We start from the raw sequence: 19,788 nt of genomic DNA, 5'->3' as shown, positions 1-19,788 counted from the left end.
TCCGAGGAGCAGAGAAGCACCGGGGGTCCAAAGCACTTCGTTCCTGCCCAGCTTTGATCTACATTCAGTGCCATTGAATGCAAACTATCTGAGCTGATATGCAGCAGCCCAAAGCAGACCCCCTTGAGAGGAGTCATAGCTCCAGACCTCCTGCCCTGCCCTCATCGGACCCCCTTGCTAGGCCTTTTGATTCTGGTTTGCAGCACAAGGGGAGGGTGCAGTTGATAGTCCAGCCCCCCCCACCTCCAGGCAACACGGCACCCCAAAACCGAGAGCTTTGGGAGCCAAGGGGCGGTGCCTGAGCACAGAGGAGAGCAGCCTGCAGAAGCTGCCAACCGGAGCTTCGTGTGAAAAATGTATGTGTAGAATTATTTGTTGATCGTTTTACCTGCTTTTCATTATAAAACAATCCCAATGCAGCCGTGAAAGAGTAAAAGCCTGCAGATTTCTTTTGTGCTCAGATGTCCACTCAAAGCTACTTCCTTGACCAGTGTTCCCCTTTCCCAAATTAGAGCCAAATTCTCATTTATTGCAGCTCATTTTGGGAGTGACCAAAGAAGCCAGGATGTCGCTGAGTGGTAACTCCTGCTCCCCCCCCATGGTTAAATGGTTTTGCCCTCCTCTCACCTACTTACGGCTGGTTGTGCAAAGGTGAGCTTCCTGGGCTGGATGTAAACATTCACACAGCCAGCCAGAGCTCTCAATCTGCATCGTCTCTTGGTTCTTGCTTGCAACCTCCCTGCAGGGTGGGCCAAGATTTGAATCAAGGCTGAGGGCTAACAGTTCCAAGAGGTACATCCGTGACCGGGGCTTGGGAGCAAGGGGCCTCATTCATGCTCCAGCCATACGGACAGCCTTCCTGCTGAGGCTGCCCGTGAGGCAGGGAGGTCAAAAAGCTAAGATGGCGGCTGCAGCCATGCAGTCAAAGCCTCACCTCTTTTCACATGCCCCACCCACAAGAATAAAAACCTGCTTGTGTGTCCAGGCAGGCCCAGGGACAGGTGAGAAAATCTTGCTCCTGATGAAAAAAGGGCCACAGTCTTCCCATAGCACTTTCTAGTCGCAGGAAGCCCAAGAACCAGGCGGACTTTTCTGGCTGGGGGTGGGGATGGTGCAAAGATGGCAGCGTGCCAGTGGCCCTGTTCAGTTTCCCCCCAGCAGCACCGCCCTGCCCTCCGCTTTGGGCCCCTGAAGCCAAGGCTGGGCAGACAGGGGACCCAGGACCAAAGTTCAGGCCTCCCATCAGGCAGAAGGGAGGGGGAGGCTGGCCAGCTCTCTTGCTCAGAAAGGCCCTCCGCAGCCACGCATTACCCACCCAGCCCGAGCTCTGGACCACCAGTGTCATGCTACAGCTGTGATGATGGGATTTGTAACACGGAGGGCCACGGTTTGGAGAGAAGCAGATTGCAGCATTTATGGAGCAGTCTAGAGGCGATGTAGCCGTTGATGAGAAAAGCGAGAAAAGGCGCCTGCAGAAGAATAAAGCAGCTTCTCCAGGATACTAGAATTCTAGGAGCTGCAATGCCAGAGGCAGCTTTGAATCTGGGCTAAAACGAGGGGATGTCTGCAAGCTGCAAAAGTGGGAAGCTGAGAAGGAACTCGTAAGCCAGCAGAGAAGGAAGGGCCATATCTCAGCCAATTGTTTTAATTAATTTGTTAGATTTTTATTCCATCTTTGGTCCAGGAGTTTAAGGCAGAAAACAGTACTCCATCCTCCTGGCTCTCCCCACAACAACCCTGTGAGGTAGGTTGGCTGAGTGTATAGAACTGGACCAACATCCCCCCTGCCCCCTCCCAGGAGCTTCTGGGGCTGAAATGGGGTGGCATCTCCCTGCTCACGTCCCCCACCTTCACCAGGATGCCACACAAGGTCTCCCCAATCTGCCTCTTTTGCAGCTGATTGATCCCTTGCCTCCCAATCCATTATTTCCCTAGATTTGCATATTTACAGATATAACCAAAGTAAGGGTAAGTTTGCAGTTGTGTCAACAAACCAATTGTCTAAAGCTCATTTTCCATAGTTTTATTTCAGTCCCTGCTTAAGCTGTGATAACAGAATACAAACTTCCTGAAAGCAACTTGTCAGAGAAAGCCCCAGTTGACCCCTGGTGGTCCTTTCTCTCCTCTGAGTAGTCCAGCTAGAGCCTCCCCCCACCCCCGCCTCCCCGGCCATCAGGCTCCCATCACTCTAGGTGGCTTTGCTCCTGAGAATGACCCAGAGCTTTACTGCCCCGAAGAGCACACCCGGGCTCTGCCTAGATGTTCCCGCTGCCACCTCCGGCCTGCCCATCCTAGGAGCATCACACGCCGAGGGGGAGGGGGGACACGTGCATGTGTGTATCAGAATAAAAAAGGCTTGTCTCTGAGGGTTAGAGTTAGCTCACAGCCTCTTTTGAGACGTCAAAGCTAGAAAGATCGTCCAGAGGAGCAGAAGAAATGCACAAACACAATGGCTGTTCATTGCTTGGAAGAAGAAGCAGCAGAGCTCAGCCATTTCTCCTGGCAGGCTCCAGCCCTCCCAGCAGTCAGTGAAGTCAGATGGTGAAACTGACCAGGGACAGAAGAGCCTGTGAGGGTTTGGCCTGCCAGCTCGCCTGAGCGAGAAGTTTGGCCTCTACAGCTGCACAGCGCCCAAGCGCTCCATCCTCAGCAGATCCCGTCCCTCGCAGGAGTCTCTGCTCTCCGCGGAGATGAACTTCAGCGAGACCTTTAAAGCAAACCAAAAGGGATACCAGGTATTTTTGGTAAGACCAGATTTAATGAGATGCAAATGGATGAGTGAGCTGCAAACGACTAATTATTTAAATCTGGGCTGATTACTAAGACATCATTCAAAAGCCTCAAAGGCTCAAATCTAAACCAGAATGTTTGATAAATGCATAATCAGATCCTGCAGATTCACAGTCTAGGATGTGCCACAGAGAAATCCAGCATTAGACCTTCCTTTCTTCTGAGGAACTGCTCTGGGTCACAACATGAAGGAGCCATAAAGAGAATGTGGTAATTTGGAAGCAGAACAACGGTGTATTGTGGAGGGGAACGAGGGGGTGGAGGCGTATAGTAGGCCTTTCTCCAAAGCACAGAGAAGGACCTGGGGTAGATCCAGCGCCCTAGGTAGACCTCCCTTCTATTTCCCCAATGTCCTCCTCCAGATCTGCGGGGAACAGGGGAAGAGGAAAACTTACCTTTTTCTTGCGCTTCCCCCAGCGACAAAGCGTCAAGTTCAGGACCGTGAGAGTGATCAGAAAGCAGCGGATGCTGAAGATGATCTCCACAGAGTCCAAGAGAAAGGAGAGCCCCCAGAGGACCAGGGCAGAACTCTGAGGAGAGGAAAGGGAAGGTCAAAAATAGGTTCACCAACCGCAGCTCCTCAACTGAGGAAGCCACCCGCCCATACTATCTTCCAGCCACCAAGGATGAGCCGTCCTATCCAGGCTGCTGAACAACCCAATACTTCAGGATGAGTCGATTTGCTGGAGATATCTGAGCCCAATATTCTGTACCCTCAAAACCTGGAAGCCACTTCAGGAAGATGGAACCCCAGGTTCTAGAGCAGGGGTAGGCAACCTCGGCTCTTTTCAGGAATTCTGGGAGTTGAAGTCCATGAGTCATAAAAGAGCCGAGGTTGCCTACCCCTGTCCTAGAGGAACCCCTTCCCCATCACAGCCCCCTTCTGACAGCAGCAGCTCCCGGTACTTTGGGCAGACTTACGTAGATCCGAGTGGGGTCGAAGGGGCACTCGTGGGCAATCTGAATGACCTCCATGTCAGCAAAGGTGCACAGGGAGAGAAGGGCCTGGCCCTTGTTGGCGAAGGTCAGGCCGATGGCCACCGCCAGCCCCACCAGGCAGAAGAGTGAGAGGAGGGTGCTGCTGATGCTGAGGGAGAAAACAGCCCATCCCTGAAAAGACAGAGAAGCAGGAAGCTCTTAGCCAATCCCCATTGGGCCAGCAAGGCCATTCCACACACTAAGCGTCACATTGATCTATTATTTATGTTATTCTTTACATTGATTTTATATGTTTCCCCATCTCCCAGATGGAACTCTGGGAAGTCATCAGCACATTAAAACAATAGGAAAATTTATCAACAGAATAATCAACAGTTGCCAAGGACAAACCCATAGACACTCCACAGTAACCTCCACAGCATCTAACCTACCAACCTTCATACTCTGGAGAACAAGAGGGGGGGACGGCATTCCAGAGGGCGGGGGCTGTCACAAAAGATATAGGGAGCAGGAGGATTCAGAGAAGAAGATAAACCACAGACCATAGTTTACAAAGGACAATGGATGGGTTCACTCATCATACAAAAAACTGAGTGTCTCTGGTTCAGTGTTACAAGCCTTGTGCCAATTAGCTTAGCCACTTCACAAAATTAATGCAACTTTCTAAATTCATACCACACACAATATACCATGTTAAATATGGTTTATTTATTTGGGTATCAGTTTTGAGGTAAACATAGAGCAATAGGTGAACCCAGCAAAATGGCTTTCTATTACCAGACTAGAATCAAACAACATTATGAATGCCATTTGAAAATTTCAAAAGATGTTACACGTGATACCACCCAAATGTCTTGGATTCAGATTCCAACAATCCTAGGACTGTAAACTGTAGGAACTGGAGTCCAACACAAATGGAGGGAAGGAGATCTGGGAATTGACATCCAAATCACGTCCTAAAGCAAGGTTTTTTTCAACCTTAGCCACTTTGAGATATGTGGACTTCAACTCCCAGGATCCCCCATGTTGGCTGAGAAACATCTAATGGACTTCATGTTCACAGAATGGAGAAATTCTTCCCCAACAAACTAAAGTTTTGGAGCAGGGAGCTATAATAAATGTAATTAATTAATCAAGCAATCATCCTGCCAGAAATGGCACTTAAGTTCTTCCAGTGTGGAGGATGGCAAACTGAATGATTCTTAAGGGATGGAAGGAAGCCATTCAGGATTATTTTTATGTTTGCTGGATATTGAACTGCATTTTGGATAGTCTAATTCAGGGCTTTTCAACCAGTGGTATGGATTCCACCTGTGGTACACGACCATCCTAGAAAAGTGGTAGGGGGGGAGGGGAATGGCAGCACCACACAAGCTTAAGCGAGAGACGGCTGGAGCTGCAGGGCTGTCGGGGCTCAGCTGGAGCTCAGTGCTGATCCTGGCGCTTCTGCTGAGCCCAGAAGAAGCGCCAATCAGCTGGAATGTTGCAGCATCTCCAGGGTCTTGTGATTTACATTCAGATGCTTGGCAACAGATTCATATTTATGACGGTCACAGTGTCCCAGGGTCATGTGAAGTGACCAAAACCTGCTGCAACCACCCAGCAGAGGGGGGGAATAAAAACCCACCCCCGCTGCCAATCCACAACAGAAATGCTCACAACAATGAAAACCTCGGACAGGAGGAAGAGCGCCGCCGGGCGGGCAGGCAGGCGTCTTGCTCGGCTGTGGCTTGGGGGGCACTTTTTTCAGTGCCATTGTAACTTTGAACAGTCACTAAGCGAACTGTTGTAAGTTGAGGACTACCTGTACTTCATCACTTTTTTCCTCTTTTTTTTTGGTCATCAAGTTTTTGACACCTTGCTAGGCGACTGGTGGTACTCGGATGTTACAATGGGTGAAAAGGTTGAAAAGCCCTGGTCTAATTAATGCATTTTTATATGTGACAAGATTTTGTGCAAAATTTCCTAATACAGCAGCCATTAGAATTTGCATGTTAGGGAAATAATCTGCATAGATAATTGCACATCTTCCATATGGCTTCTCCATATTTTAGTTCATTGTTTTTCTTATTCTATTTGTAGATGCATTTATATTAACAGTTTTGTAGTCTGCCTAAAACACTCCCATTACTGGGCAATTCAAAATATAGTAAATAAACCAAGCAGAGCTGCATGCAAAGGGCCACTTATAGCTCCTTCCCAATAAAACTTTATAAGGGAACTGCAAAAATGCTCTCTGTAGCTGGGGAAGCTGTTTACTGTTTGCCCTGTGTGGCTTAAAGCATCATTTTATGGCGTTATTGCATGCTCTCCACCTTATCTTCCCGGTGAGACAGGGAGCGAAGATCCTGATGGCCCTGAAGATAAACAGATGGTGGGAGTGGTGAGGGTGTGGGGAAAAGAAAAAATGAGGAGGCTCAAGGTCAATCCACTCTTTCCTAACGGACTTAGCAAGAGTTTCTGCAAACAGTTGGGTGTAGCCTATTAAGGAATTCTTGTCCTGAAACCTGACTCATTTTCTGGCTGGAGGTATTTCTGCTCCAAACTGCCGCATGGACAAGACTGCTTACCAGTGATTTTTGGGACAGGTATCTGGAAAGCACAATGGCTGCTATTCCACAGGATATTGTCTGTAAAGGGAAAACCAGGAAATTACCCCATGCAAACAGCACCAGCAGCACCAGCAGATTACAGTACCGTGATGCAATCCCCCCCTCCAGATGTTGTCTTCAAGATAAAATTCCAGCAAATAGAGAACAGCTGGGGGCTTTGCAGGAATTAGTTTTGATGATTCCAAGATCTAAAGTGGTTGTTTTATTATTTGAAGGAATTTGAAATCTTTGGCAAGGTAATGGCTTTAGAATTATGCTTGCCTTTTGTTACTACAGAATCATTCCAACTTCAGTCACAACACATTAATACCACATTTGGCACCATTCCCAACTCTATCATTAACAGATCAAACAGCACTTATTTTGTGGGTGCCCATCAGAACCAGCCACTGATTTTTGCTCTGTTTCTGACTCTAAAATACTGTGTGGCAGTTAAAGTGAGAATTGTTTGCATTTGACTTTTTTGATTGGGGGCAACTTATCCAGGGGACCCTCACCATCTGGGAGAAAGAGGGGCTGGCCTTTGGTGTGTTCTGCCGCCACCACGTCTGCTTCTGTAAGGCAGCCGAGCAGGGACGTGGCCTGCTCGGTCCTTCCACCAACCCCTCCATATCCCAGAAAGCAGGCAGCCTACCAAGATGGCCGAGATGGCCAAGACGATGTTGGAGATGGCATACTGCAGCGAAATACTATCTTGAGGGTTGGCAATGTGGCGCAAGACCGTCCCGTTGACCAAGGCTCCCGCAATGAAGTTCAGGTGACCAATGACAATCAGGATGAGTCCTGTTTTCATCAAGAGTTTCTGGGAGCTGCTGGTGTCAAGCATATCTGAGAAAGAAATGCATTTGTTCCACTACACAGTTTTACATCGGAGGAAAGGAGGAGAAAATGGAGAAAACTAGACATGCTACAGAATATGAAGTTTTATGTAGCAAACGTTGCCTCTTGGGCAAGAGCAAGGCCTGCTCAGGCACCTCTGATCCTAATGCAGGGGCCAGCCTTATCCCTCTGGGAATGACCTCCCCCTGGTGCCCTTCAGCACGCAGGTCTCAAAGCTTTGCTGACCCCCCCTTTCTCCCCCCCTCCTTTAACTCTTTTCTGAAGCAACCTCAGCTACAAGGCAGATTTCACTTTGAGATGGTCATCATAAGGGTTAGAAACATGAATATATTTTGGAGGCAAGTCACATCTCACAGGCATTTTACAGATCTTGGGGAGCAAATCTACCAACAGAGATCATCTGATCAACACAGTTTACTTGGGCTTCGGGACCCTCCCCAACGGCTCCTGTACAAATTAAGCCAGTCTGGGTTAAGCTAGGAGGTCTTCCGAGAGGTCAATAAAGGTGCAGAGAACAGTAATAACGGGCGCTTCTTATAATGGAGTCTCTCCAGATGTTTTTTTTCCTAACAATTTATACTAGGACTGCTCTTCTCAGCTTATTTATAGATGATTTGGCCAAATTTCAGGGAACATCAAATGTTTTAGACCAGAGGTCTTCAAACTTGGCACGCTGGCTGAGGAGTTCTGGGAGTTGAAGTCCACAAGTCATAAAAGGGCCAAGTCTAGATTGATTAAAGCAAAAAAAAAGTCTGCAAATGCAATTTAGGGTAAGCTTTAAAAAGCACGCTATTGCAAATGCTCTCATGCAGCTAGATGTGCAGAGCAGAGGAGCTGTTCCCTGACAGAAATATGCAAGAAGCGTCATCTAGGCAAAGAAACAATAAAGAATTAAAGAAGTCCTGGAAAGCAAGATAATAGTCAAAAGGCAAAGGCCTTCCTGATTTACTAGAGGGGAGAAGAAGACTTGCAAAATTCTGTTATTATGATTTATATTATCTTGATCTAGCTTTCCTGTGGAGATGACTTTCTGGTCTGGTCTCCCCAGGGGTCTGACACTGGAAAGCTGGAATCTTCCTCTAAGCTGCTTCAAACATCCTGACGGAAAAACACCTGCAAGCCCAACGAAGACCAGCACCTCAAGATGGTGGCTTTAGGAAAACTGTTGCTCAGGTAGGTAAGGTCTGACCGCTATAAAGGCAGCTGAACTGCAGTTCCCATCACCCCAGTCTGTTGGCAAACAGGTAGGAATGGAGGGAGATGAAGTTCAGAACATCTAAAGGCAACAGGTTCTCCACTCCTACACCAGATCAACCCTTCTGTTGAGTCCTTTCCCTATCTCTTTATCTTGGTTTATAGTTTTTAATTAATTTTTGTGAGTTTTCACCTGGCTGCTCTTGTCTGGAGAAGAAAGAAGCACCATCTTCTTCCTTCTCCAGAAGGAACACAGAACTTGGGGGGGGGGGGGGGGGTCCTGTGGTGCAAGGCCCAAGAAGCGGGGGTGGGGCAGGGCTTGGGAACAGTCACTGGAGACTTTGGCGTAGGTAGCAGAAGCAGCAGGAGCTCCTCGAAATGCCACCCTGGCTGTGCCACAGGCTTATTCCACTGCCATGCAGGATCTCTTCCACGGCAACACTGGGGAAGTGGTGCCAGGGCCACAGCAGGGATGGGCAGTTGCTCCCCAGCCAACTTATCTCTGGCAGGTTGAGGCAGAGGCCATAAGGAAGTCTATAACATAGTATTTCCTTTGGAGAAGAACCAGGGGCTTCCTTTAAAGATTAACCATTGCTTAAATAGCAGAGTGAATCAGGCCAGAACATCCCATAAAACTACACAACCTTCAAGGTGTGAAGTGGGGGGTGGGGAGTGGGGGTGGGGCTGCTTGGAGGCTTCTCTAAAATCTGGTTGGGCAGCTGAATTCCCATCCGTTTTGATCACTTGAGTTTAAATTCCTTGGGGGCAAATAACTGTGTGTGCCAGGGGGAGGGGAGAGGGAGAGAGAGGAAGAAAGAGAGAGAGAGAATGGAAAGAGATTCAGGACTTCAGACCACCAGAACAATCTCCTTGCAGAGCTTGGTTTTAGTTTTTGCATAACAGCCTCATTAATGCATGTTTTGTACAACATTTTGTACAAGATTTTAAATTTCATCAGCCTTTAAAATTTTCTAATTAGGAAAAGATCATTTTTAGATCATTTTTAGAAAATGCACATGACTTTTCCATATTTTAGTTCAATTAATGTTCTTCCTATTTATTCAGAGATGCATTTACATTTATGGTTTTGCAGTCTGGCCACAGAACTCTCATTATTGGATTGAAAAGAATTATGCTAAATAAATCAAGCATAGAGCTGCCTGCAAATTCCTTTAAGGGAGATGCTGTTTCTAGCAGAATTGCCCCCAGGAAGTGTTAAACAAAATAACTACAACAAAAATAATCATATTTGGAAAAGATTGTTTGAATTTTTTGGTGATAGTCATAACAGTAAATAAAGATAATTTTGTTTTGAAAGAGCAAAAATTTCCATTTAATGTTAGCTAGCCACTTTCTCCCAACACTTTGCTGGGATTTAATGCATAAGAAAACTATTTTTCATATTAATTGCAGTGCTTACATTTGTCCCCACGCTCTGCATGATCTCCCAATTAAAAATTTAAAACCAGCTAAATGTATAGCGGAAACATTCAAATTCCTAATGTGGTAAAAGGCAGACACGCTCTGCAGGTCGATGTACCTTGTTGTTGCGTGAATAAACCTAAATCTGACTTCTAATCTCAGCACACCCGACTTCCGATCCCCTTGCAGTTGAACGCTTGGCGCGACGCCCCGACTCGCAGCCTCCGAGGCTCTGCCGCCGGGGGACGGGGGCACGGAGGAGAAAGGGGGGTCCGCCCAGGCCCCAGGCCCCTTCCTCCTCGGCCGCGGTCCCGGCAGCCCACCACGCCGCGGGGCCGGGAGCCGGCTGGCGGAAGGACGGCGGGGCGCCGCGGGGCCTCCGCTCACCCAGGCGGCGGCACAGGGCGCCGTGCGGGGCTCAGCGCATCCCCGCCCGGCCGTCGCCGACTCAAGTGCCGCCTGGCCGCGGCGTCGCAGCTGCAGGAGCGCCGAGAGCGGCGCGCCTCTACCGGCTACCTGCTGCGGCCCCGCAGCGCTCCGGGACCTGGTCGGCTCCCCCGCTCCGGCCCTTCGTCCCGACGCCGGGAGGTCGGCCCTTCCTCTGTGGCCGAAGGCCCCGAACAAAAGGCCCGGCTCCACCTTCGGCCTCCGCCAGCGGGAGACGTGACTCACCTGCCGGCCCCACCCGCTCCCTGCCGCCGCCGCCGCCGCCGCCGCGCTGGGCGGGCCCCGGGGGAAGCGGAGCGGCCCTGCCGGTTGGCCTGGGAGCGGCTTTGGGGTTCAGGCGGGGAAGGCAGCTTCGCGCGTAGGACCCGGGACAGCTGGGTTCAAACCAGCCCTCTGGCGGGTTTTGGCCTTTTTTTGGCTTAATGGGCTGTGTGAAAGCAGTCAGCGTAAGCCAGCATTTCTCAACCCTGGCAACTTTAAGCTATGCAGATTTCAACCTTGCTAGCTGGGGAATTCTGGGATTTGAAGGCCCCACATCTTAAAAGTTGCCAAAACTGAGCAACGTGGGTATAAGGTGGTACCACAGGGTTAGGTAGGAAGCCTGAAAAAGGCTACTTTCCTTTTTGCTGATTCTCCACTGCAGCTTTTGGGCCAGTAGTGCATCTTTCTAGAATCTGGCTCCTGGTCCTGGAGTCACCTGGTGGTGTCCCATCCAAATTCTTTCAAGGTCTCACCGTGCATAGCTTTCAGAAGTTAGCCATGCTTTGTTGGTGCCATCTAGTTTAAGAGTAGGAGCCAAAGACTGGAGAAATCCAGACAGAGGTACGGGCGCCCAGGTAGGCAGACAGCCACGGCATCCAGCTGCAGAGGAAGGCCCACTTTGAACTCTAAACGTCCCATTAAGATTGTTGAGAACATCTGTTGGTATTTTATACTGTAGTTATTTCTACTTTATTGCTGTTCCTGATTTTTGTTTGCTATGCCATTCTGCAGGCCTTTTTTATAGTGCTTTATGTCTTGTTTAATAATAATAATAATAATATAAAGTTGGAAGGGACCTTGGAGGTCATCTAGTCCAACCCCCTGCTCAGGCAGGAAACCCTATACCATTTCAGGCAAATAAAAAAAATAAAAATAAAGGAGAGAGACAGACAGAGAGAGGAGAGAGAGAGAGAGAGAGAGAGTTTGATCTGCCTATAAAACATCCACGGGTACTTTTCTTTTAAAGGAAGATCTCCCTTGAGCTTCAGGGTCATCCCCATGTAATTTTCATGTCAATACGCAAATGTTTGTCTTCTTCCAATTTTTTCTTAAATTCCCAGCCTATTTTGCCGTGCTGGGTTTTCCCAGTGGTGTCTTGTCCAGAAGCAACTGGTTTTATTTTTGAGCCAGAAGGCAAGGGCAGATCTTTGCCCTGAAAAGAGAATGGGGGAAGAAATTTAATTATCCCAGCATGGCTTGGGAGACAAACTTATAGTTTCTCTCCCTGAACACTTTCTCCTTCAGAGCCAGGAGGAAGGCACAGGATATTAATCAGTGGGATGACATTGGAGGGCTCAGTTTTAAGGGACTATAAAGCCAAGGGCAATCAAATATTCCTCTTGGGGTTCAAGAATGTGGAACAGTAATGATTTCGTGGCAGGAGAAGCTAGCAAAAGGGATCTGGTCTCTTCATTCCGGAACGGAACCACAGAGTAATGAATTTTAAGTTAGCAGAAAGAGATTCTGAAGGAAAAGCTCCCTAAAGCAGCCTAGCAGAGAGAATGATGGTCACGGTTAGCTCCCCTTTCCTGGAGGAGTCCAAATGCTGGATTCTTGCTGTGAGCAGGGGTCCGCAGCCTTGGGGCCTTTGGGCTCAGAGCCAATGATTTGGTGCCACTTTGGGGTGTGATGGGAGTGAGGTCCTTGGTGCTCTCTGAGCTTCATCAGCATTGATGATGTTATCTAATGAGACTTCTGCAAGGAAGCTGTCAAATTCAGAGAGTATCAAGAACCTCACAGTTCAAACCTGAGCTATTAATCTCCTTTATTGAGATGGGAATATTAAGGTTTTGAAATCTCCCTGCAGTTAGATGCTAGCATGCAACTGGCAAAGGTTTTCAACATTCAAACTTGTAATATATGCAAAGCCTGCTAAAGTATTACACCCTCTCTCCATTCTTTGCTCTTCCTAACAAACATTTACTTTATGCTATTTAACAGTACCCAGGGGTTAAAAAGCAAAGGACCTATTCCTTGTTCCATATTCCTACCCTTTTTGGATGGACCAAAAAGTATTTAAAAAGAAGCGGAAACTCAAAAGCACCGTCATTATATGACAGCTCCGTAATATAAATCTTTTCCCTTCTTGCATTTAAGTATTCTTTCTTTCTACAGCTGAAAACCAGAAACATGTATTTTAAATATTTGAATTCATACAGCTTACCAGGTTAGGGTAAAATGAGGTTAAAATATTTGCAGTTATTACTGATTTGGGCGAACACAACAACTATATGGATCAAAAACAGTAACTGGGAGAGGACAAACACTTAAAATCAGCCAGTAGTTGCAGCAGCAGCCCCAAAAGTTAATACAATCCTGGGTTGTATAAACAAGAGGCATAGAATCAAAATCATGTGAAGTATTAGTACTTCCAAACTCGAGAGACCCCAGGATGCCTGCTCCAACCCAGCGTCGGGGGTTGGATACCTGCCCAAAGAAGGCAACAGACTAGCAGGCATGTCAAACACAAGGCCCGGGGGCCACATGCGGCCTGCGAAGTGGTTTCATGTGGCCCGCAAAGCCATCCTGGAAACAGTGAGGGAACGGCCCCCCCTGCCTTGGCCCTGGCCCAGAGACCCTCAGACCTGTCCCACTCCTGCCCAGGCCCCCACCCTTGATGCGAACGATGTAGAGCTGGCCCCCGCCCACCCAGTAGGCCATACACACTCTAGCCACGCCCACCCAGTAGGCTACGCCCACCCTGGCCATACCCACCCGGCCCCCTGAGGGCAACCGCAATGCTGATGCGGCCCTCAATGAAATTGAGTTTGACACCCCTGGACTAAAGGGAGCAAAGTCCTCTAGGGGGCAGCAAATATACATGTTTTGATGGGGGGGGGAAGAGCTTCAGGAGCAAAGAAATGTCTAACAGAAAATCCAGACAAATTCACTGGGCAAACAGGATCCAATGAGAATGGAACAGGAATATTTATTAAAGGCATTCTTTAGGTGTGTGTTTGGCAAACATACAATGTACACGCACACATTTATGTACACTCTTACACAACTCACTGAGCATCACCAAGCGCTTAAATCAATAAATAAAAAAAGAAAACCGAGATTTTATCCTCATGTAAGAAAAGCCATGTCCCAGAGTCCAGATCAGGGCAGTCGCCCAGGGAACCAGGAGCAAAAGCCGGGGGGGGGAGGGAGGGGGGGAGAGGGGCTTCACCCTCGGGCCTCAAGGCACTCCAGCGTTCTCTCCTCCGGCCGATGTCCATCTGCTTGGGCACAGTGGCCGATGCGGGCACTTGGGCTCCCAGCCCCTCTGGCACTGGGGGGGTGGAGGCAGGCAGCAGTCTGGAGAAAGGGGGGGTCGCAGTCATCCAGGGGGATGTCAGGCACATCATCTGATTGGCTGTCCGAGCTCTCCAGGTCGCTGCGGATGCTTTCGGGCTGTGCCAGAGTGATGTCCCAGGTTTTGCTGGCCACACAGTCCTTCTGTTCACAGCTTTGGTGGTTGCATAATTGCTCCTCCTCCTCTTCCTCTTCCTCCTCCTCCTCCTCCTCCTCGTTTTCTGCCATTTGGGTTGGGACATGGAGGGAATCCTCGGTGCTGCTTCCACTAACAAGCTGATAATGGCTGGGCTTAGTCTCTATGTCCACCTGGATTTCCATGTTGTTGCACTCTCTGTGGGAAAAGTGCACCACGTGAAGCTCCATGTTACAAACAAGGTTAATAAATTGTAAGATTGACTTGTCTGTACACAGATACTAATCTGAGGACAGGCAGGAAGTAGGCAGGAATGAGTGTAGCCCCCCCAAAAAAATGTGTTATGGGAGCAGTGCACATTGGCTGCCTCCCTCTATCAAAGCCTCCCGAGGCATGGAAAGCTAATTTAGTAGGAACACGCACGGTGGGTTCCCCTTTCCTCTGGCACTGTAGCTTTCAAAGCGAGGGCAGCTCTTTCCATATTCTGTTTGGGGAGCAAAGAGGTCATGACCAACCTGCCATTTCCATTATACATATACATGCACATTTTTCAAGGAAAATAATTAGAGATACAAAAGAACTGCCAAAACACCCTTTTATCTGCTATCCACCAACACTAGCTGAGGCATCAAACCAAATCCCTCCCTCCCTCCTTACTAGGCTGGAGTTATTGGCTGCTCTGCATATTCCACACTTTCAGGCATGGCCACCACCCAATGGGAAGGGAGAACAACCCACCTATAGAGTTCACTTCCCCTCTATGCACAGCCCTTCCTACTACAGGAAGTCTTGCAGCTGAATGGCTCATTCAAATTAAGCTATTTTTTATAAGATTTTGCACAAAGGACAGAATAATAAAATATACACCAGCGTGTGAACCATCACATAGTTTTAGGAAGCTTTCCCCAATTTTAATTGACTTGCAGAATTTAGGAATCTTGAAAACACGAACCTTAGTTTAATGCAACAAATGTGAGATTATCATCGTCTGGCACAGAACCTGATGCTACTGAGGCAAAACATACAATATGCACACATTTTGCATTGATACCAGAAATGTTTCTGTGCCTTGCTGATCTGCATCCACTTTCAGTCTTCATCACACAGGGAAATAAATCCACGCAATTCTACTTGCATGGTCCAGAAGCGGCCCACTTGACACCATGAACAATGGAAGCCATCTAGGTTCTGATTCAGCTGTTCTACAGAATCTGCATTTGTTTTCTAGCCACACATAGCAAAAACAAGAATGTCTTTTTTGACAAAGCTAAGTTGTATAAAAGCTCTCTCTGAAGAAGAGAGATTTTTATCTCCCTGCACTATTAGCTAGACTGGCTCACCTGTCTTGGGGATTGTAGGAACTGATGATGGAGCCTGCCATGGCTCGCGTGCTCGCATTGTCACTGATGGCTCCGAGGCTGACGGAATCCTTTGGAAAGATCTCTTTCTGCACATCAGCCTGCACTTCCAGCCTGACCAAGAGAAAGGAATTGGCGTAAGGATGTTTCCCCAGACCCACCCAACTGAAGCCCAGTGCGGTTCAAGTGGAGACTTCCACAAGAACTGAATGTCACATAGTTCGGTTTTAGGATTCTTCTGTTCCCATTATCCATTTGGATGAACTCTGGCTTTACTTCTTTCATCCTAAGAAGCAACGTCCTACCTGGGCCTGCCACTCTCTCTCTCCCCCCACGCAGCTCACTTTGCTCAACACTCTACAGACAATTTCTCCAGTGCTCACACTTTTCAGGAGAGTCTGCATTTCACTTGGGAGCAGAGAAAAAAATGGTCATGAACATTTGGTTCAAGTCCAGTTCTCTCGCCCCTGAAACAAACTGCAAAAGCCTTCTAGGTCTCAGAAAAGTAGCCAATTCATTGCTATTTATGGCCATTATATCATGGTCTAGTTAAGTTGGGCGCTGTACAACAGAATCAGTCGTATTTTCCACCTGTATGTGGTCCCAGATTCCTACAACACATACATACATTCTCTCTCTCTCTCTCTCTCTCTTTCTCTCTCTGTGTGTGTGTGTGTGTGTGTGTGTGTGTCTGTCTGTCTGTCTGTCTGACTCTCTCTCTCTCTCTTTCCAGCAAGCGTGAATATTTACCGGCTGTATTTTCCTTTCCCTCCTAACAGGACTCCACCACTTAGAGTGCCTCCTGAGAGCGCAGCAAAGCTGGCTGTTTCGCTGTAGTTGCCCTGCATGACGCTCAGCCCATCGGTGGGGCTTCCACTGGTGCTCAAAACACTTGTCAGCCCTTCAATGCTGCTCTCACCAATGCTGGGGTTCTTGAGTGCCCTCCAAGCATCTGCCACTAAGAAGGAGAAGAATGTGAAGCAGCACAAAACTGAAGGCGATTAGCCAGAAGCCCCCTTATCATAACAGAGGAACCAGGTGGAATTGCCCCCCCCCAAGAAGTAAATACTGGCTTTGTGCTTGAAGCTGGGGCCCTGGGGGGGGAGGGCCTTAGAGCCTGTTTCCTGGCTCTATGGACGATGGATTAGACTGGACCCATGTTGTTTTCTTTGTTTTATTGTAAAGCAGTCTAGAGCCACATAAAAGTTAGATGGGTGATTACATAAATCAAGTAGATAAATAAATATTGAAGAGCATTTGCACAATTTAGAAATATTTTGGTGGGGGAATGATAAACAAACTTGTCTTTACAAATTTATTGTGTAAGAATGCCCTCACCCCTCCAGACTGTCCAGTACTGCCCTCCTTATTCCCGAGTACCCTCCCCCCAAGACTATGACCACAGTGGGCTACTTCTTTACCTGTAATTGGCCCATCATCTTCATCGAACTCAATTTTAACCCCTTTTCCATTGGCTGTGCTGACACCACAACCTCCTCCTCGGCACAAAGAAATGGGAACTACTCCATACACGTAGGCCAACATGATAGGGACACCAATACCTAGGAAGAAAGGATGCCTGTCAGTAAACAGCCAGACTCCTACAGGAAAGAAAAGGCTTTTCCATCCAAAGTCGTGCAGCTCAGCAATTGATACCAATTCTTCACAGAAGGCATTCCATCTCTGAACCTGGACCAATGGGACTGAGGACTGCAGACTGCAATCCAATTCTGTAATGTTGCAAATGCATTGCCCTATCTTAACCCCTGGTGGTGCAAGTACTATCGTATACACTATCTTACTATCTTAAAATGGGAGAGAGGCTTTTTTGCTGGTAAATGTGTGTTTGTCTCTGCTTTCCCACACAGAGCATTGCCAGCCTGTCCTAAAGGCTTAAGGCCCCTGAGCTTTCTTGCCAGTTGGGATGTGTCCATAACTAGATTATAGACACTAATGGTGGGAAAGGGTGGGGTGGAATACCTGCACTGGGGGCTACTTGACAAACAGCGGTAATGTTCAGTCACCTGTTCCTGTCTAAATATGGTACTCCAACTGGCTTGAACTTGAACAAGAGGCTTTTTGCAGCACTAAACCCTTAGAACAAGGGTCTCTAACATGTGGGCTGGGGCCTATTTGTAATCGGGCCACATGCGTGACAGGCTGGTATGGGAGCATGCGCAGCCCCTGCCCCGACACAAACCATCCCCTCTTCCTTGGGCGCCAAACCAGAAAGGTTGGGAAACGCTGCCTTAGGAGACCAAGAGAGCCTCAAATAGGAGATTCCTCAGTATTTACATATGGAGGTGGATTGCTTTGGTAGTAAAAAGCATGATGTCACTATCCTTGAAAAAAAATCATTGGCTGTTTGCAGACAGAATGTAAAGTCTCAATTTATAAAAAACTGAATTTCAGGAAACACCCTCAGTTATGTGATAATGATAGGAAATTAAGGAGAATGTTGGAAACAACCTTAAAGTATAACTTTGTTTATAATAGGCTAGTCTTGAATAACAACAGCAAAAAAGTATGTTAAGTGGTATCACAGATCTTGGCTGTCTAGAGCACATGAAAAGAATGATTTGGATCAATTTCAGAGCCTAAAGACCAACACTTCATGTGTCTAAAAACTCCACGGTCTCAATGCACTGGAATGAGAAAAGAATCAGAGCCTACAGATAAACGCAGTGTTTCAAACACTGGATCAAAACCGGATCCCTTTTGCAACATAAGACCTCCATATTTGCTCTATACTCAAAAAAAACCCTATCAGTTATAACAGGTTTATTTATGGAGTGTCCTGCATTTGGACAGCAAGCTAACCACTCAACCCACAAATGACAGCTATGTGCTAGGCATGTAGACGGGACAGAGCCAGGCGGCTCCACACCACCATTCGCTCAGTTACACAAGAAGTGTGCGTTGGTCCCACCTGCCTTCCTTAAACCACACAGCTCATTTGACTGTTGAACAGTTTTGCATTTTTCTATTTGTTGCCCTTTTTTCTGCTAATAGATTTTATTTATTCATTAAAACCTCTGGACTGGGAATGATTCCAGTAACATTGAAACTTAGATCCGAGAATAATTATGCCCTGCTAGTATCATTTATGCATGGCAGAATAAAGGGAAAAAGGTTGTGAGAATGAGAAAAAAATACACGTAAGGTAAGAACCACTGCACAAACCAAGGATGAAAAAAAAACATTGGGAAAAAAAGAACACCTTCAAAAGGCAACATATGAAGTGGTGCATGGAAACAAGGGTGGTTTGTAAGGAAATAAAGGCATAGTGTATTTTGTTGGGGCAAATTAATTTTAAGAATTGGTTTTTAACTTCTCTATTCAATTTTTCTAATTATAATTATTTTCTAGTACTTTTTACTTTTTATTATATTGTAAGCCACCCAAGAGCCACTGTATGTGAAATGGGCAGGATAAAAATAAAATAAAATAAAATAAAATAATAATAAAATAAAATAATAAAATAAAATAAAATAAAATAAATAAAATAAAATAATAAAATAATAATAAAATAAAATAAAATAAAATAAAATAAAATAATAAAATAAATAAAACTGTATTTCATTTTCTTTGCTTATCTCACCTTTAATTTCTTTGGTTTACTTACTCCTTTTTCGCATGCTGCAAAATTGCTAATAATGCAGTTAAGTTTATATGTTATAGTTATTTAAATAAGTATATGTTAATATACTCAATATAATCTGTTATATTGTTTCCAAAAAACAGGAATCTTTAAGAATCATCCATGTGCAAATACCATGACTTCATAAATTATATTTATTCATAACAAAAGTACTACTAGAAGAAATCTAGTTACAATTTTAAGGTAGGCAGAATTTGCCACTTTTTAAAACAAATACTGACTTTTAATTATGAAACTATTAATGCTATCATTATTACCCACTGTTTAGAAAGAATATTTAAGTCAAGTAACTTTTATTCCCATATTATTTTTAAATAAACACAAAGCCAACTGAAAATAACCAAAATGAAAATTAAAACAAAATTTACTTCAAAAATGAGATGTTCCAACTAACCAGAACCTTGGCTACTTCACCAGTGCCTCCGCTGACTCCGCACGAAGAATGCCTGCGGACGGCCAGGTGTTTCTGGAAAGAGGCTCCCTAATCTGGAAGGGGTTGTGGGGAAGCCTCACGCTCCCAGCCACAAAAACAGCTGTGGGTTAGTCCTCACAGGTCGGCAGATCTGCCTGGTTTGGGGTGGGGGGAGAGGGTTACATGGCAAAAGTAAAAAGGCTCTGCTGGTCATCTGCCTTCCAAGCAGCGATGACTCTGCTGCTTCCTGTTAGCTGTTTATCGCTGGTACCAATTTCAGACTTTTGATGTTTTGTTCTGGCAACTAGACTTTCTCTTTTGATCATAGCCATGCCAAGTTTTTTTTTTAACTTTGGCGTGTTTTTAGATTGAATGAACTGGGTTCAAAAGCTGCTACTCTTCCAGTTCCTGTAATTCCA

The 19,788-nt window shown here is 46.6% G+C and overlaps 2 protein-coding genes across 6 annotated transcripts in view; both read right to left on the bottom strand.

Moving 5' to 3' along the window:
- Positions 1-1,645: 1,645 nt before the first annotated feature.
- TMEM54 (transmembrane protein 54) lies at positions 1,646-10,479 on the bottom strand. 4 transcript variants are annotated; one of them, XM_081334757.1, is made up of 6 exons: positions 10,342-10,479; positions 6,976-7,169; positions 6,300-6,359; positions 3,712-3,900; positions 3,186-3,320; positions 1,646-2,707 (listed from the first exon to the last, which is right to left on the bottom strand). In XM_081334757.1, exons 2-6 carry the CDS (start codon positions 7,165-7,167, stop codon positions 2,615-2,617), a joined length of 669 nt encoding a protein of 222 aa, XP_081190883.1. In that variant the 5' UTR covers positions 7,168-7,169; positions 10,342-10,479; the 3' UTR covers positions 1,646-2,614. The 4 variants fall into 4 exon arrangements, with proteins under 4 accessions (XP_081190883.1, XP_081190881.1, XP_081190882.1 ...); XM_081334755.1 differs by having other exon boundaries at positions 9,937-10,470; XM_081334756.1 differs by having other exon boundaries at positions 10,185-10,470.
- A 2,939-nt stretch (positions 10,480-13,418) lies between these two features.
- The window catches only part of RNF19B (ring finger protein 19B), a gene marked incomplete at its 5' end in the record, with an annotated part of 30,100 nt that continues 23,730 nt past the window's right edge, over positions 13,419-19,788 (bottom strand). The window contains 4 exons of one of the 2 annotated variants that reach the window (XM_081334810.1): positions 13,419-14,136; positions 15,279-15,410; positions 16,047-16,254; positions 16,718-16,858. In XM_081334810.1, the coding sequence (XP_081190936.1) occupies positions 13,674-14,136; positions 15,279-15,410; positions 16,047-16,254; positions 16,718-16,858 (944 nt within the window). In that variant the 3' untranslated portion in view covers positions 13,419-13,673. The remainder of the gene's footprint in view (positions 14,137-15,278; positions 15,411-16,046; positions 16,255-16,717; positions 16,859-19,788) is intronic. The other variant, XM_081334811.1, reaches the window with a different exon arrangement.

The sequence above is a fragment of the Vipera berus genome, assembly GCF_964194415.1.
Source record: "Vipera berus genome assembly, chromosome: 9".
In the NCBI taxonomy this organism is placed as follows: domain Eukaryota; kingdom Metazoa; phylum Chordata; class Lepidosauria; order Squamata; family Viperidae; genus Vipera; species Vipera berus.
Note: the sequence above shows the minus strand (reverse complement) of the source record. Positions and strands in the feature narration are given on the sequence as shown.

What these genes read in the sequence shown, in the direction of transcription:
- TMEM54 (XM_081334757.1), bottom strand. Translation starts at nt 7,167, where the DNA reads ATGCTTGACACCAGCAGCTCCCAGAAACTCTTGATGAAAACAGGACTC. An exon ending in TGGCCATCTCGGCCATCTTG is followed by an intron (nt 6,360 to 6,975) that starts GTAGGCTGCCTG and finishes TTCCCTTTACAG; the next exon opens with ACAATATCCTGTGGAATAGC. An exon ending in TCGACCCCACTCGGATCTAC is followed by an intron (nt 3,321 to 3,711) that starts GTAAGTCTGCCC and finishes TCCTCTCCTCAG; the next exon opens with AGTTCTGCCCTGGTCCTCTG.